This window comes from Rhinolophus hipposideros (assembly GCF_964194185.1).
Source record: "Rhinolophus hipposideros genome assembly, chromosome: 2".
Taxonomy (NCBI): Eukaryota; Metazoa; Chordata; class Mammalia; order Chiroptera; family Rhinolophidae; genus Rhinolophus; species Rhinolophus hipposideros.
Genome location: NC_138048.1, coordinates 23,588,966 through 23,608,082, shown reverse-complemented (window position 1 = coordinate 23,608,082; position 19,117 = coordinate 23,588,966). Strand labels below are relative to the sequence as shown.

Here is a 19,117-nt window from a genome sequence, read left to right as displayed (position 1 = left end):
TGACTTCACAGTCTTTGTGCTTTTTTAAGTTCTACCAGAGCCTCCTCACCCTTTGAAGAATTACCAACATAGATAAATCCATCCGCTGTGTGGCTTTTTGAGAGTTCTCACATTTGTCTTCCACCTAAGTTTGCAGAAGGCACTATCTCACACTGCACCATTTACCTGAAATGACTAATAATCACCATTCTATTAATGTGCAATTCCTACATATGGACATTAGTTAAAATAATTTCTAAAAAAGGTCTATTTTATGTAAATTTTTTTCTATATTATAGTTTTCTAAAATCACTCAATCTGAATGTGGTAATATTAACTGAACTACCTCATTCTCTTATGACACATAATAGAAATTTCTTATTTAATACATACTTTAAGCCTAAAGTAGCATCGTTGAAGCATTGTGCTACATAAAACTGAACACTTCGTTACCAACAAGGACATTTTATTGAACAAATCTATGTACAGTACAAAAAATTTCTTGAAATGAGACACTATTGTTGATTTATTGCAGTTCAATGGCTCAGTTTTAATTTGTACTCTTATAAAATGCAAAGTAAAATAATTTAATGTTCAACAAGGAAGCACAAATTTCCTTTCTTGCTGAATCTGTAATCTTTCACATATTAACAATTCCAAAATGCATATGCAGCATTTAGTCATTCTGAAAAGGTGTTTTACAGTACCAAATAAATTAAAAAATAAACACTATCATCCCTTTTAGGTTTTTCATCCATACAACTGTTTAAACCAAACATGAAAGGAGTAGGGTCGAACCTTCAAGTGATTTGAGAAGAATCACAAGTTCAATGTTATAAATTATCTACTCATTATATAATTGATGGTTTTGAAAAAAGAATATGGCTAAAGCCCAAAGTACCAGTGTCCTCGTCCACGGAGATTCCTTTTCTACCTCCTCCATAATATCTGAGCAGCAAAAATTTAGATTTGTTATTTTATTGACCTTACTGAAACAGCAGAAAGTTAATATTTACTATTTTGAAGGAAATTATTTAAAAACAAAGGATTGAAACTTGGTCCATGTAAAATAGACACAACCTCAAAATAGGAGTAGAAAGAAAAAGAGAAGAATCTGAGGAATAAGAAAGCTTTCTTTTCCTCTTAATCCCAAATTAGAACGGTTGGAAGTTTATGCACCCTCTAAAAGCAAACTGATGTAAGTTTATGTTCTATAAAACATACATAAAATGTACACTCTTTCAATAGCAATTATTTGAAAAGTATACAAATAGGTTAGAACAGTGTGGTCAAATAGAATTTTATAAAACATTCCTTGACTTATTATGTATAAACTGATTTGATCTCAGTCTTTCAGAGATAGTTTCCTCTTAGCAACACAAAAGTAGAACTAAAACCTCAAGTTAAAAAACAAAAAAATAACAAGTGGAGTATGTTTAAAACATCTTGGTATGAACTGCAAAATGAATAAAAATAATTTGCAGACATGAATTTATGTTGATAGTTATATCTTACAAAAAATAAAGTTAAAAATGTGATAGAATGTTAAGTTGTAATTTTAAACGTCTGGAAAATGTACAAAGCAGAAATTATATTTCAAAAAAAGTCATTGTCCAAGTGAACTAGTTTCCAAACAGACTGTTTATTCCGTATTTTAGACTGAACTGAAACAGAACTCAAGTATTATATTTTTAGTATCAGGAAGTATGGAAACATTTATTTTTAAGCTGACAAAGAATTGAAAAATCTAATTGTGTTTCTTTATTTAAATGTAAATTCCACAGCCTAATGTAGGCTACATTAAAAAAAAAAAAAAAAAAAAGCAAAACTGAATTTGATTGGAATGGATTTATGACTATCAATTGCATAGTAGTGAATGCCCATGATAAACTCATAAGACTGGGAAAATTTTTTTCAGAAGTCTGATCTGTCATGACCTAGAAGTCTTAATTTAATAAAGTCTCGATGCTACCCTAGTAGAAATGTCCCACTTGCTTGGTAACTTCATTCGAGAAGCTTTAATATCCAAAAATTGATAATAGTAGTGCCTGATGAGATTATCTGCTTTGAACAAAAATGTGTTAGTTGGAATAACTGGAATATTTGGTTGACATTGGTACATCAGTAGCTCAGTTTTTGAAGAATTTGCTTTTGCATTTTTGTTCCTTTTTTTCCCTGCTATAGATTAACACGCTATTGGGTAAAAGGAGGTCTTTAAGCTTCCTCTTTTAAAGAATGTACAAGTGGAACACATCTGAGAGGGTATTTTAAAAAACATTTTTTGTTTTAACAATTTATTAAGTTACAATCTTCCTTAGGAAAATTACTGGTCATCAAGGAAAATAAATGCATCAATATATCTTATTGTGTTCTTGTGCAAATTTTTGGTAAATATTTCCTTTCATATATAAAAGAATTACTATTCAGACCAAATTCATCACTAATAAATAAGAAAGCATGAGAAGTATGGCTTATTTTTATAATTAACTCTAATTTAATAAAACCAATGAAGTCTTGACCTGATTCTTAGCTTACATATTTTTTACAGCCAGTTATTTTTAGAGGACGATACTTAGATAACTCACATTAATGTCTAAAGGACCTTACTATGAATCACCAAGCAATGTCCTAACACTACTCTATATACAAATAGAAATATCCCAGTGTGCTTATACCATTATTCACATTGAGGAATTTGCAGTTCAGTGTTTTCCTTCAACTAGATAGCATTTAATGGTCTTAGATTCCTCCCATCTCTTCCCAGAGTTACTGATGGTACTTTTTCTATTTAATTGACACTGCTCTCTTTTAAATATAACTCATTAGTATTACAAAAATGGAAAGTGGAAGGTTCCATCTAAGCAGTTTTGTTTTGTTTTTTAATTTTCAATGCTGGCATGCCATTCATTGAATTTTGACCTGTCTATCTGGAAACAAGTTACAATCTTTTATGGATAATATTGGTGATAAGTCAAGTTATATTTTCATGTATCAGTTTCTAAATTATAATAAACCAAATAGTAGTTATTCCTTAAACGATGTTTGACCAAAAGGGAGGACATAATCTGATTATGCATGACAAGAAAACAAATCCCATAAAATACTTGTTTATTGATACACCACTCCCTCCCCCTTTTTAAATAATGGATTAACTTCCCTTTCTGTAAGGCCATAGCTGGTTTCTTTCTAAGTTGCCTGAACATGTTTCTCACATAAGCAAAACTGAACATGCTGCTATCAATCATCGTGAACTTTTTAAAAACTGGTTATCTGGCTAACTGGTACTTTGGGAGATTTGTAATAACCCTCTTGGAATCTAAACCAGCACATGCCCTCTGTGAGTTCATTCTAGACAATGTGCTTTGTCTTCATCTTTAGTAATCCGAGACCGCTCTAAAATTAAGGCCATCAGGGACGTAGCAAACTGAAGATGCGTTTCTTGTAGTGTTTTTTCACACTACTGCTTGATCGACAGATCTTTCTGAAACGTTTTTATCAGGCACCTGTAAAACAGAACATATCTGTTAATTCAAATTTTATAGATGTTCATCTGGAATTCTACGTCAGATTCCTGTTTATTTATACCCTTACTCATTCAAAAATCACTAGTATCAGTAGAAAGGCAAGTTCTTCTTTTGTTCAAATTTTATTTTTCAGTTATTCTTGTATTCTCTTTTACTTGTTTATGTAATAGAGGCTCAACTTCACTTCGTTTATATTCTGGCATGCAGATGAAAAATTTCCATCATAATTACTTTGTTTCTAGAACTTTATTGCATGAAACTTAGAATGGAAGAAAAGCGTCAAATACAGTGAAAGAGTAGTATAATCAAAGAGTATGAAAAACCTGTGTACATGTTCTGGCTTCCACAAATTCATAGGCCTGTGCCTGTGCAAATTACCTAACCTGTGAGTTTCAGTTGCTTGCTGTATAAAACAGGAATAATACCATCACCTCATAACGGTTATATGGATTAGAAATAGGGCAGTGCCTTATTCTCTGTGCTACACCAATGTCATTTTTTTTTTTAACCTCAAAGACCTATGGCCTATTCTTTTTCTACAGATATACCTACAGAGAAGACAGAAGACTTACTTTCATCATCTGAATCAAATCCAAAGAGTGTCTGACATTTCTTTTGTGCAAGGTGAGCCTCAAGTGCTTCTGCATTACAGTAGGTTGTCAGGCATTTACCACATCTTAATCTTTTCACTGATTTTTTACAAACATTATCTTGATCAGAACAGGGATCTATTCTATCAGTCAGAAATTTTCTGCGTTTTGGCATACTGAGGTACCGTTCATCAAGGTAACTGGGAGGCAATGGTCTGACATATGGCTTTGATAAAATTAAGCCATATGAAGTATGTTCATTTGTCGGATTTGGTTTGGAAGGTGCCTGAGATACTGGCAAGGTACTGTGTTCTTGTGATACAACACTGGGTAAAATGGAACCGTTTTCTGTCCTGATTCTATTTGTATCAATTTTCAAAGCAGGATCTGATGAAACTAAAGGTGTCTGCTCTATTCCACTATGTCCATTGACTAAATCACTAATACTACAATTATTTTCAGAATTTGGCTCTGTGTCAGGCATCTTTTGGTCTGTCAAGCTTGTATCAGAAACAGTGTCATCAGAATGTTCATTTCCATTCTGAACTAAACTGTCTGTTTTCTTTTCCATACTTTCTATACACGTCTTTGGTTCTGTAGAATCTTTTTTTGATTTGCTAGTAGAAACTGGCAGACTAATAGCTTGTTTCTCATTACTTGATGAGTCTTTTTCCTGATGATTAGGATTTGAGTCTGTAAGAACATCCCAAAGAATTGCTTCACTTGGTTGTGCAGATAATTCTGGTGTTTTACTTAAATAGTGCTGGGCTTCATGTTCATATAGCAGAGGAAGATCTTCGAAAAGCTCATGGCATTCTGGAAAACTACACTGAGCTTGAAATATCCTGTGACTTTTTGTGTGCTGAGCAAGCTGGAATGGCAGCTTAAATGACTCATTGCAATTAAAATGCAAACAAAAGTACACATTTGGATAGCTGTGTCTATTAAGGTGATCTATAAAATGCTGAGAATCTTCAAACTGCCTCTGACAGAATTTGCATTTTCCCTTGCTCCACTTCATTACTGTCTGCCGCACATTTAAGTCAGTTGGATGTACAGTCCTTGCGTGTTTATTTAGAAATCCAATTCTTTTAAATATTCTGACACAGCCAAGAGCAGGGCACTTAAAGTTTCCTTCTTGATCTGTAGCATATATATCTTTGGGATGGCACACAGTTCCATTGATTTTATGAAGCACTGATGTTTCCTGATTCAGGTCATAATCATCTTCTTCATAATCACCTTCTTCATCTTCTTCCTCCTCATAGTCATCCTCACATAGAGGTAAAGGCTCCAATACATTATTTAAAGAAGTATCAGGACTGCCATTTTCAATAACGTTTTCAGTAACATCTCCCGATACACTTACGGGAATTTCAGTGAATTCAGCCACATGTGAGGGGATGACTTCTTTGTTTCCATCACTGCAAACATCAATAGCCTGTACTTCCAAATCCTTATCAGAATTCCCATTTTCAAATGAAATGAAAGAATCAGAATAATTTATTTCTTCCAAAGCTGGGATTTCCTGATCATCCTGTTGAGCTGCAGCAATCTGCTGTCTCTGTATTTTCTTAACGTGATTCTTTAAATGCTTCTGCATAAGTCCTCTGTTTCTAAATTTCCTACCACATATTACACATGAAAAACTGCCCTTTTTCTGATGAGCCTGAGCGTGCCTTACAATGTGACCACCTAGGAATTCCTTGTTACATAACACACACCGATGCCTTGGGACGTTGTGGTCTACTTTGGAAGCATTCGGAGCAGTAAGGTTTTTCTTTGTATGACTATGACCTTTAGGTTGCATTCCAGATATGTCATCAGGATCAAGCTCTCCAGTACTCTGATCTGTAAGAGAGTCAAGCCCTTCATCTAAACCCTGCTGTTCTACAGCCCTTTTCAGGTTACGTGTAGAATTTTCCAGTGTACTTTCATTTAGAAATCTAACCGCTGATTTATCACTCAGTAATGCTACACAGTTTTTCTTTATCATTACAAAGTTCCAGAATTCAGGATCAAAAAACAATCCCTTTTTCAAAATTGGAAGTAACTCAAAACGAACACGATTTTGAACACTACTGGTGCCTTCATTATACTCTTCATCTGGATGTTTGTAAAGCTCTTCAACAATATGATAAGCTTCCAAGGAACGCTCAAGAAAAAATATTGAGAGTGCACAAATCCTGAGGATTTCCAAATCATTTGGCAAAAAATGTGCAATTGTTTTATAAATCAGACATTTAGTTTGGGGATCATCATGAAGGTCCAGTTGTAGAGCACAACCACATATTTCAACACAAATTTGTAGGCCTTCTTCTTCAACCTATAAAAAGAAAAAATATTACTACTAAACACCTTTTGAAAAAAGATTATCTAGTTTATCTTTTTAAAATAAAACTCTGAAATGAAAGCTAAATACAGTATTTCAAATGTGGAATTTTTCTCAATGGGTAACCTTAACGCTTTTTTAAAATATATAATTAAAGCTTTCTTGAGAAAAATCTGGAAAAATAGCATTTTCGCTTCCAATTTATTTAATTTTCAAGTTTGTCAAGCTCTACTAACCATTGTATACAATGCTTCATAAACTTATGAAGATTAAAGTTTGTTACAAATCTAGACCCGTTTATTATTTAAGTACCAACCTCACATTTTGTTGAAGGGTTAAATTTTATGTATTTAAACACATTAATTTTTATGTTAAGAAAACTAGTTGTTTTTTTTTTTTTAAGCCTGACTTATGGAAACTTTTTCATGTAGCTGCATTAAATGGTATTGCCTATTTTTACTTAAGTAATAATATTTACCAAATAAGGGAAGAAGGGTAGGCTACATGAAGAGGGCAATTACAATCTTTCCAAATTTAATAAGGTATCAGAATAATGAACCTACTGGAAGTTACCTGAAAATTATTCAAGCTTTGAAACTTTTTCTGATGACTCAAAAATCACTGCATCAGCTTTTACTCGGAAATGTGAGTTATAACTAACTCAAGTTATAAACAATGTCATTAGTGATTTGGAATAATCTAAATGCTTATTTAAAGATACAAAAGTAAAATGTCTTTAAAATTGTGTGTGTGTGTGTGTGTGTGTGTGTACATCATACTGCCTGCCGATGGGGTTTTACACATGACAGAGAGGAAGGCTACCTTACCATCCTCATGTCTTCTTAGTCCCTTATAACCCTGCTTAAGTACTGTCAGTTCCATAAACAGACCTGAACTTTGCACATCATACTCTCACTTTATCTAGCTGGTAAATCCCTACCCATCTTCTGTTCATTCTTTGAGAATCGGTTCTACTCTGAAAGTTTTTCTCACCATTCATTCTGGCCCCTGCCCTGGGGTAACGTTAATCATTCCCTATTTTTCCCACTGAGAATAACTTATGCTTATTTCTAAAAAGCATGTACATATCATTTTATAACTATCTGTTTTATATCAGGTAGTTGTAAAATAATACCTCTGACTTTGAGTTCTTAAATTCCTAGGAATCACTTTGAGTTCCTAAATAATACAGTATCTCATTTTATTGTATACTCCTATGGTTAGCACAGAAGTTGGCATATAGTGACCTTTGAGCAAATGTTTACAGAATGAATGGGATCAGATCTATTCCACCAATTTTAGTTTTCTTCTGTAAAGCTATCATTTTCAGCTTGGAATCCTTTTCTGAATTCAAATTTCCTATTTCTAATTGTCTGTTACAATTAGATATTCCCAGATAAAACAAATTCAAAATTCACTGCTTCATAATAATTCTTTCTCTTTCTCTTATGTTCTGTCTGCATTCTCTCTTGAATCATAAAGTTATAATGTATCCAGTTGCCCAAATTTAAAAATTTCAGGATCACCACAAAGGACAAAAGGCAACATGATACTTCCTTACATGCAATCCTTTAACGATTCCAGTATATTTATGGACTGAAATTCCAATTTTTAGTGTGTCATTCAAGTCCCTTAGAATCTCCAGCACCCACCCACCTCCTGTAGTCCCTCCTATTAGTTTGATCTCTTACACACTCTGGCTAGGTTTCTCTGCTACCCTATTAAAGCCACTGGACAGTTGTGAGAAACAAATATTAAAACGAGGCAAAAGTGCTCTGTAAAATACAAAATCCTCTACAAATGTTAGTATTATCCTCTTCTGTCATTCAAAACTCAGCTGTAAGCATCTTCCCCTGTAAAGCTTTTTCAGATATGCCACCTCTGCTGTCTTCTTCTGAACTCATACTGCATTGTCTGTGCCTCTTTTCATAGCACCAAGGCATATAAATGATCTATTCCATCAGATAAAAATGTTTTAGTAGAGAATAAACAATTAAGCATATTTTTAATATTTATTTCATCTTTGAATTTTTCTTCCTGGAATGTTTTCTTAGGTTAATCAGACTTGTGAAAACAAGAAAGCTTTTTGATAATTGGCTGATCTTCACCTATATTGTAGACTTTCTATAACAAAGTCTCAATAATTTGGTGCAAATGAGAATCATACTCATATGTAAAAAATATAGATACATCTTTATTTTTTAAAAAGTTTTACAGGAGATTCTGATACACTTCAAATGTTGAAAAGTGTTCTACAGCATCGTCTGCTTGGTTTTCTCCCCTTTTTTGGTGTGGAGAGAGATTAACTTTGACAATGCATTTGAATGACATTTCACTATTTAATAATGAAGCTATTAATGCAGTTAGCAAAATAGGAAATAAAACAAACTCAAAAAAACCAAAGCCTGATACAATGCTGCCAACATTGTATCATGGGAATATGATCACTAAATGGTCATACATCTAATGAATGATGTGATAATGAATGTGGTAAATGCATAAATATATAAGAAAAATTAAAATATATTACTTGAAGGATGCCTCCTTATATACTTAAAAGTAACCCACATAAAAATTCAGGAAAAATATAGGGTAGCTTCATCTTTTCTATCTTTGTATTCAAACTTCTGTTAATACTTGAGGGCGGGGAAAGTTAAAGGATCTGCAGATCCATTTTCATGTCTATGTAAGAGTCATACGTAGAATTATACGCACTTGTAAGTGGCCCATGAAAAATTTGCTTTAGAACTATTTTTAAAAACAGGTAATGGGTTTGTATTACTTCAAATAAACACTTTAGAATTTATCCTTAAGTTTCAAAAATGCCTCAGTATTCATGGTTCCTTTTCACCTGAAGACCAGACTTAAAACTATGAACTGTATTTCTCTGTAACAGTGAAAGGGTATTGCCTATAAATAAATAAAGTTCATCTGCAAATCAGGTATGACTCTACAAACAGGACTTAGGATAGCGTTAAAAGTGGCAAACTTATTTAATTATATGAAAAGAGAAAATAGCTTCTTGGAAGAAACTGTTACCATATTAAATTTTAAGTAACACTAAATTCGCTTTTTCTCTCTGCCTTTTTTTAGTTATTTTTATTTACGTATATCCTTGTACCATGTTGGGAGTTTGAGGTGGAGGGCAAGGGAGGGTGTGACATATGGAGAATGTGGCCTTAAATTCCTCCTTCTCTTCAATTTTATAATCAAATAAATATCGTAAGAGATTATCGTAAGAGATTCAAGTTTCAGTGAACTGTCATTTAATTTTCATTTTAAATGAAGGGGTAAATATATCCTATTTACCTCATCTTTAATGATTTTCATGAAAGGAAATATGACTCTCACATTAGTTGCTGTTCTTAAAAGCTGGTAGCATTGATCTACAAAAACTTGTTTTGAAGGATTAGACTTAAGCTGAAGTTTACTCCATATGAAAATCAACTCCCTGTAAATGAGAAGAAAAGAGAAATATCAAAAATACAGTTTATTCAAATACAGACATTACCTATCTTTCGCTGATTCTATAGTGCCCTGACTGAAATGTGTACAAACTGGGCATAAATGGATTTTATGTTAAATCCCAAGCTACTTCTGCTACCTATATGGGACTAATAGAAGCTGTGGGAAAAGGTCAGAAATTGCAATTTTGTAGTGGTAAGGGATGACTTCCAATCATATGCTGACAAATCTAAGACATCCCTAGTACTTGATCAAAACAAATTCTAATCCCAATGTACTAATGTTAATGATATTATTTAAAAAAATAAACTTTGGCCATTAATATCCTACTTGCAAATTTAGAAATTAATGCACTTCCTGCAAAAAAGAAATGGTTCATATTTTTATTTTCAATGTATTAAGATAGCGAAGACTACAGATTAAAGGTGTAAGTATATTATAGTACTAATTCTGAAACGTTTTAGATTATCTGCTTTTCCATTAAAATGCAGTACTTTGAAATAGACAAGCTATGGACCACTTAAACTGTTTCACAGGTAGATTCTTTTCTAAAATATGGCCAAGGTTATTAGATGAACAGGGTAGGAGCAGTGGGTATTGAGGCAAAGAAACTCGTAAGATACAACTGATGTATTTGGATATCACATTTTAACAAATTAGAATTCTTTAAATGTGTCATTAAAATTATATACAATATCATAATCTAAAAAATATTAAAATAATTGATGAAAAATGTTTAAAAAAAAAGTGATACACTGAGTAATGTACCCTGAGCCCAGCACATACAACTATTAAATCTAAGGGCAGCTTGACTACCACGAAGGTTCCCAGTCTACTTAGACAATACAGAAAACAAAATAATGGGAAGTAAAACCAAAGTTCCACCTCCATTTCATACTAGCTGTGTGGTGTCATAAGTGTTAGTCTACCGCCCACTTTTTTTTTTAAACATACACTCCCGTCCATTTCATACTAGCTGTGTGGTGTCATAAGTGTTAGTCTACCGCCCACTTTTTTTTTTAAACATACACTCCCGTAGAAAGCTCACTGGATTTCACAACTTGCTTTCCAAATCTCTACCTCTGACTTCTTTACCAATTTCCATGTCTGGGTATATTTCAATTTAGATTGCTTTCTTAACCATCTTCTTAACCATCACCTAACCATCTTAGAACAAATGATATTGCTGTAAAATTATCTTTTCCTAAATTAGTCAATGATACTAAACTTTCCTCTAACCTGTTTGATTCTAACCTGATTATTTTCCACAAGCTTTACATTTCAATTAGATTTTTCCCCATAGCCATACCATTCTTTCTCAATGCTAACCACCTTAGTCCCCTTTAATTTTACATATGTACTTCTACAGTAACATCAACTGATGCTTCCAAGTTCCGGTCAAGATGGCACAGTAGGTATACACTATGTTTACCTCCTCTCAGGGCCACATCAAAATTACAACTAAACTACAAAAACAACCGTCATTGAGAATCACCTAAAATCCTGCTGACCTGAAGCCCTACAACTAAGAACATACAGAGAGGCCACTTCGAGACTGATATGAGGGGCAGAGACGCGGAACAGGCTGGTCCTACACCCACGTGTGATCATTAAAAACTGGGAGATGTATCTCGGCTGTGGAGGACCCCTCCCCGACCCCAGCCCAGGGTTCCAATGCCAGGGAGAGAAGTCCCCATAATTGCTGGCTGTGAAAAGCAGCGGAAATTGTGACTGAGTGAGACGGAGGGGGGCTGCCGCTTCTCTTAAAGGGACCATACAAGGACTTACTCTGAGCTCCAGTGCTGGGGCAGCGGCTGGAAAGGCAGCAGAGCCATATGGTGGGGAACTGAGTATCTGGTTTGGGACGGGGGCTAGCGGGCAGCTTTGTTCTGGACAGAGGAGCTGGCTGAGGCCACTGTTTCTTTGTTGAGTCCTCCCTCTTCCCAGTGTGCAGATGTAGGCAGCTGCCATATCTGAGTCTCAGCCGTGTGTTGGCCACACCTGGTGATGCAAGGCCCCATCATGCCCAACTTTCGGGTACACCAAAGCTGCTTCCAGTGGCTTTTTCGTACAAACTGCCTGCCTTAGCTCATGCTGCAGACTTTCCTAGGGTCTCTCAAAGGTTCGCGGAACCCAAACAAGCAGCATCTGGCATGAGCATGTACCATACCCCTGGCTGAGCAGCCCTAAGCCCAGCACTAGCAGCAGGCAGACTTGGTTCACAACTTGGCCTTTCAAGGTACTTCCAAGCACAGCACGGATGGCAGCTATCTGTGGATTTCTTTGTAGTTCCTGCCAGGTGGCCCTGGGTGGGGCACAGGCTGTGGCTGAACTTAACCTGCTGTGGATCCCTTCCAAGGATCCCTGATGGGCTGGCGCCCCCAAGCAGCCTGCTTTGAAATGAGTTGGAGCATCACCCAGCCACCTCCAAGAACGACACACCCAAGGGGCTGATTGGGCAAGCACCAGAACACTGCTGAGGCAGATTCTGCTCTGTAGAGTCAACCCCTACACCACAATTCCTCCACTGTAGTCAGAGGCAGTCCTCAACAACCAGTGAGCCCGAGGGCCAATACCTCTCACTGACATACAAATAGCAACCAAGGCTCAACTACAAGAGGAGGGCACACATCACCCACACAAGGGACACACGAAGTGCATAGCTCTGGTAATCAGGAAGACTGTGCCACTGAGCCACAGCACATCTACTACATAAAGCCACTCTACTAAGATTGGGAGAAATAGCAGACCTAACTTGCTTCTAATGCACAGAAGCAACATGAAGAGACAGCCAAAATGGGGAGACAAAGAAATGGGTCCCAAATAAAAACAGAACAAAGCTCCAGAAAAAGAATTAAAGTGGCGACAAGCAATCTACTACACGCAGAGTTCCAAATACTGTTTATAAGGATGTTCAATGACCTCAGGGAAAACTTAAAGAGATAGGAAATGTAAAAATGGAGATAGAAAACATAAAAAACAACGAGTCAGAAATAAAGGATACAATAAGGGAAATGAAGAATACAGGGAATCAACAGATTAAATGAAGCAGAGGATCAAAGCAGCAATGTAGAAGACAAGGTAGCAGAAAACACCCAATCAGAACAGCAAAAAGAAAAAAGAATCCAAAAAAACTGAGAGTTTAAGGGGCTTCTGGGCCAACATCAAACGTACCAACATTCGCATTATAGGGGTGCCAGTAGGAGAAGCGACAGAGCAAGGAATTGAAAACCTGTTTGAAGAAATAATGACAGAAAACTTGCCTAACCTGGTGAAGAAAATAGATATATAAGGCCAGGAAGCACAGAGTCCCAAACAAGATGAACCCAAAGAGGTCCACACCAAGGCATATCATAAGTAAAATGCCAAAGGTTAAAGACAAAAAAATCTTAAAAGCAGCAAGAGAAAAGCAGTTAGTTACCAACAAGGGAGCCCCCATAAGACTGTCGGCTCATTTCTCAACAGCAACTCTGCAGGCAAGAAGGGATTGGCAGGAAATATTCAAACTGATGCAAAGCAAGGATCTACGACCAAGATTACTCTACCCAGCAAACCTATCATTTAGAATGTAATGGCAGATAAAGAGCTTCCCAGACAAGAAAAAGCTAAAGGAGTTCATCAACACCAAACCAGAATTACAAGGAATCTTAGAAGGACTTCTTTAAGATGGAAAAAAAAAACAAACATATATATATATACGTATGTATGTATGTATATATGTATGTATATGAATGATAAAAGGGCAATAACTACATACCTATCAACAATTACTTTCAATGTAAATGGATTAAATGCTCCAATCAAAACGTAGGGGAACTGAATGAATAAGAAAACAAGACCCTTACATATGCTGCCTACAAGAGACTCACTTCAGATCGAAAGACACACACAGACTGAAAGGGATGGAGAAAGATATCTCATGAAAATGAAAACAAACAAAAAGGTAGCAATACGTATACCAGACAAAACAGACTTTAAAACAAAGACTATAACGAGACAAAGAAGGACCTAGTAATCTAGCGATTTAACCGAACAAACCCAAAATGTTACTTCAAGGGCACATGCTCATCCACATGTTCATTGCAGCATTATTTACATAAGCTAAGATATGAAGGCAACTTGGGTGTGTGTCCCTGAATGGACGAATGGATAAAAAAAGAGGTGGCATATATATATATGTATATATATATATATATATATATTATATATATATATAATATATATAATATATATATATAAAATATATATAATATATATATATAATATATATATTATATATAATATATATATTATATATATAATATATATATAATATATATTATATATAATATATATATTATATATATATATATATATAATGGAGTATTAGCCATAAAAGGGAAGGAAATCTTGCCATCTGCAACAACATGGATGGACCTAGAGAGTACTGTGCAGAGTGTAATAAGTCAGACAGCAAAAGACAAATGTCATATGATTTCATTTATAAGTGGAATCTAAAGAACAAAATAAATGAAACACAAACAAACTCATAGATACAGAGAACATTTTGATGGTTGCCAGATGTAATGAGGGTTGGAGTGAGTGAAAAGGGGAAGGAATTAAGAAGTATAAATTGGTTGTTATGCAGTAGTCATGGGATGTAGGGTATAGCATAAAAAATATAGTCAATAAGATTATAACTATGTATGGTGTCAGATGGGTACTACATCTATTGGGGTGATAGATGGGAAAGGCATTGGGGGCAGGGTGAAAAAGGTGAAGGTTAGTAGTTACAAAATAGTCATGGGAATCTAAAGTATAGGGGATATAATCAATAATATGGTAATATCTATGTATAGTGCCAGGTGGTACTAGTCAGGGGCATCACTTCCTAAATTATACAAATGTCTAACCACTATGCTATACACTTGAAACTAATATAAAATAATACTGTCAACTAATTGAAAAATTTTAAAAGGCGGGAAAAAAATCAATAATATTGATAGCATGGTACAGTGTGAGATGGCTGCTAGACTTATCATGGCGATCACTTCTTTAGCATAGGGAATATAATCAGTCATGTGTCAATAACTACGTATAGTGCCAGGTGGGTACTGTTGAATAACTATGATATACACCTAAAATGAATATAATATTGTATGTTAGCTATATTTTAACAAAAATCTTTTTTAAAAATACAAAAAAAAAAAAAAAAGAAAGAAACCCAATGTTTCCAGCCTTCCAGATCATTTCATTTAGTGCTTATTCAGTATGTGGCATAGTGGCAACAGCAACCGAAACATAGGTTTTGGAGTCAGAAGCGTCAGGATTTGAATCCTGGACACTATTCTAGGTTAGTCTCCTAACTATCAGTTAATTTGCTTCATTTATCCTCACTTTCATTTATGCTGAGTACTGTATTTGGAAAGTATTTCTTTATTTCTAAGGTGAGCTTATCTTTTTCAAAGTCCGTATCAAGTGCCTCTTCTTCATGAATACCCCAACTACAGTGACAGCTACTTCAGAACAGATCTTATCCCTCTTTTGATTTCATGCCTTTCATATACTTCCTTGCTTTATTTTATAGGTCCTATTTCCCCAACTATTAATACATTATACATCTCTTCAATGACACATTGTGAAGTGGAAGTAGTGGCAAAAACATGAGACTGAGAATAAGAGAGACCTAAATGTCAATAGGACATTATACAATGGCTCTGCCCAGTTCACAGTGAGGTACCCTTTTCTGGCAATAGCCCTAATACACAAGATTGGATGGAACCCCAGTGGCCATGTCTCCTATGTGACCCTCCTTAAGATATTAATTTAGGAATAGGAAACGGACCCCAGTCAGAGTCCCTAGAATGTTCTCAACTCTAAACTATGAAGTCTGGGACTGTTGGCATTCCTTCTGTCTACAATGGGAGAGATTGGAACCAACTGGCACAAAAGAGAGACAAATTTTTTTAAAAGTCCTAGCAATCTCATTGTCCCAGATAGCAATTCTCTTTTAAGAACCAAGTGTATCCCTATTCTTTTTGTGGCTCATGTCATACCCTAGTATCCTTTCAATAAATACAGGCATCTCTCGTTTTATTGCGCTTCACTGCTGCAACTCATAGATGTTGCAATTTTTTTACAAATTGAAGGCAAGACCCTCCACTGGTAAAAAGATTATGACTTCCTGTACTGCGATGCTCTCTTTATTGTGGTGGCTAGAACCGGACCTGCAATATCTCTGAGGTACGCCTATACTACATTTTTCCTCAACTAGTGAGACACAGGATGCTGTGACGTGCAAGCTGACTAGCATAAATTGCAACCTCATTTTGTTAGTAGCTGTGTGACTTGTATCTTTTATCCACAGTTTTCCTATATACAAAAAGAATTAAGAGAGCTAAGTGAAAATAAGTAAAATGTGTGGTATATACTGATGTTTAATAAAAAAACAAGTTTCCTGTATTCTTTCCTTGTCTTTATAATCTTAATTGTACCAAGCAATGGGATTTATTCAATAAATATTTGTTAGTTAGTAATCTGAAAAAAAATGTATTCTTAAATGCTAAAAGCATTTAGAGGAAGCCTCTTGAGGAAGTATATTAAAAGGAAACGTAGACATGGAATGAAGTAAAAGTTGATGGTGGACATTCTTAGTAAGGGGTGTATTATAAACACAGGAATGGAAAAAGGCATTTCTATTCATTTTTCCAATGGATGGAAAAAGGCAAACAGATCAATGGTGTTTAAAGAGATGTGGCATATCTGCAACTAATTTAAAGACAAAAACAGTAAGCTGGAAATTATGGAAAAATATTCAATATTACATAAATGAATGTTTAACATACAAGAAATGAATATATTTATTCTCCAACTTATTCCAAAAAATTGAGACACCTTAGAGAGACATTCTTAAGGTACAATATTTTTTTTTCTCTTTTCTGAAGAGAAAAATCTTACTTCCCTTTGTCTCTGTTAATTCAGGAGGAAACTTGGCAAACAAAATGTAATACTAATTTCTTAATAGATTTGCCAGGAGAGGGCTACCAGTATGGATTTTAGCTTTCTAGCAAGGAAAGCAGAAATCTCAGGATAGGGTTATGAAGTTCCATTTTAATTGAATTTACAAAAAGAATCTCAGATTTTACTTGTATACTGGGTCTTGAAGGGGGAAAAAAAAGAAAAAAAACTAAACACCCTAAAAACCACTGATAGTCTTCTTTGTGAAGACCTAAGGGAATGTTTAATGAAGCTTATGTTTTCAAACAAAAGGTCCTTCAGGAAACAGCACCAACTTGGTATACAAACACATTTCCCAGATAGCTAAGTACCTAATAAAAATCATCAAGTTATCGAGTTTCAGAGAACAAGCTATAACAGGGTCTACAGCTAGCCTTACAACATAGATTTATTTTCATACTTGACCCTTTTATAGTAAGTAATGTTTAATAGTAGAGGCTGTAAGTCAGGCTGCCTGGGTTTGAATCCTGGCTTTATGATTTACTATTGAATGGCTTGGGCATAGTATTATCTACCCTATAAAATTGTTGGAATAAATGAGATAATGCACATAGAAAGCAGACTATAGGAGGCACATAGCAACTATTAGCAGCTGCTATTACTGTATTATTTATTATTATTTATTTAGTGATGGTGAGAGAAATGGGGTCAGTAGCTTACTCAATAGGCTTGAGATAGAGCAAGACTAGACTGTCCTAAAAGAGGGGGGATAAAGAGTAAGGTGGTTCACAGACCTTGTAGCTGGAAAGAATCCTGCTTTTCAAGTTACAATAAAAACCAATTTTTAGAAGCAAGAAAAAGTATCCCAATATTTAGAAACATAGATGAGAGGTAGAAGAAATAGGCATAAGAAGGCAGACAATCAGAACTCAGCCTACTCGGAAGGACAGAGGAGCAGGCTCAAGATTCCTTTCCAGTTAGGCAGCTGGGAGTCGCACACCCCGCTTCTATTCTTAGAGGGTGACTTGGTCAGGAGCAGGAAAGATAGGCACTGTTCTATTTTTAAGGTCCCTCCCTAAAGTGTAGAAATTGGTTAGCAAAGAAAAGAAGAAAATACGTTTTCCTGCTTCTTGCTGTTTATACTTGATTCTGGTTTACTTAAGACTACATTAAAATAAAACACTCAAGATATCCTGTATAAACAGTTTAATACAGCCAAGGGCAAATAACATTCCTATCCCCATAGGAAAAGATCTACTATAACAGTCATGACTGTATTCTGTTTGGGAATAACGACATATCAATAAATGGTAATACTTAAGTGTATGTCTTGTCACTGCCTCCTGATCCCTTCCTCTATTTGAAATTCCAATTGACAGGGTAAACTTTTGAATAAAATGTATGTAATCGAAGTAAAAGTATACTCTCCTAGAAGGTAAGTCCACTAGTTTCTAGACTGAGCTCTGCTACTAATTATTTGATTCTCTTAGTCTGAAGATTTTAATCTATAAAACAAGAATATTAAATGAGTTTCAACTATGTTTTAACTATTCAAACTATTGTTTTAAATAATTAAGAATTTAAAATTCAAAAGCATTGATTAAAAAATGTTTATAGGCCACATCATTTCAGATTATTATGTTTGATAAATGAAACCTAGTTTTCCCTTAAGAATTAATGACATGTCAAAGTGGTGGTGATGGTAGTAGTGGTGGTGGTGGTGGTGGTGGTGGTGGTGGGTGTGTGTGTGTATGTGTACTGGAGGGGAGGCAGAATTTACTAGAATCTTTTATAATTATTCGTGGTTTCACCTAATAGCTCTTAAGTAATTGTTAAAATGTTTAAAAACACAAATATTCACACAATACCTTTACATTAGCACCTCAAAAATGAAATACTTAGGTATAAATCTAACACAATATGTACAAGATTTACATGAGGAAAACTATTAGGTTGGTACAAAATAACTGCAGTTTAAAAGATTAAAAACAACTGCAAAAACCTCAATTACTTTTACACCAACCTAATACAAAACTTTGGTGAATTAAATCAAAGAATGAAATGGAGAGATTTTCCGTGTTCATAGATAGGAAGATATTTTTCCCAACCTGATCTACAGATTTAGTGCAATCCCAATCAAAATCCCAGCAGGTCATTTTATAGACATTGACAAACTGATTCTAAAGTTTATATGGAGAGGCAAAAGGCTCATAATAGCCAATACAATGTTGAAGAACACAGTTGGAGGACTGGTGCTACCCAACCTCAAGGCTTACTAGAAAGCTAAAATA

General features: G+C 34.9%; 1 protein-coding gene across 4 annotated transcripts in view; it reads right to left on the bottom strand.

Moving 5' to 3' along the window:
- Positions 1-426: 426 nt before the first annotated feature.
- ZNF654 (zinc finger protein 654) overlaps positions 427-19,117 on the bottom strand; it is an 82,385-nt gene continuing 63,694 nt past the window's right edge. For 2 of the 4 annotated variants that reach the window (XM_081065523.1, XM_081065525.1), the window contains 3 exons: positions 9,735-9,876; positions 4,076-6,419; positions 427-3,482 (listed from right to left, as the gene is read on the bottom strand). In XM_081065523.1, coding sequence (XP_080921649.1) covers positions 3,475-3,482; positions 4,076-6,419; positions 9,735-9,876 — 2,494 coding nt within the window. In that variant the 3' untranslated portion in view covers positions 427-3,474. Of the gene's footprint in view, positions 3,483-3,625; positions 6,420-9,734; positions 9,877-19,117 lie in introns of those variants that run through there. The other 2 variants (XM_081065522.1, XM_081065524.1) reach the window with 1 other exon arrangement.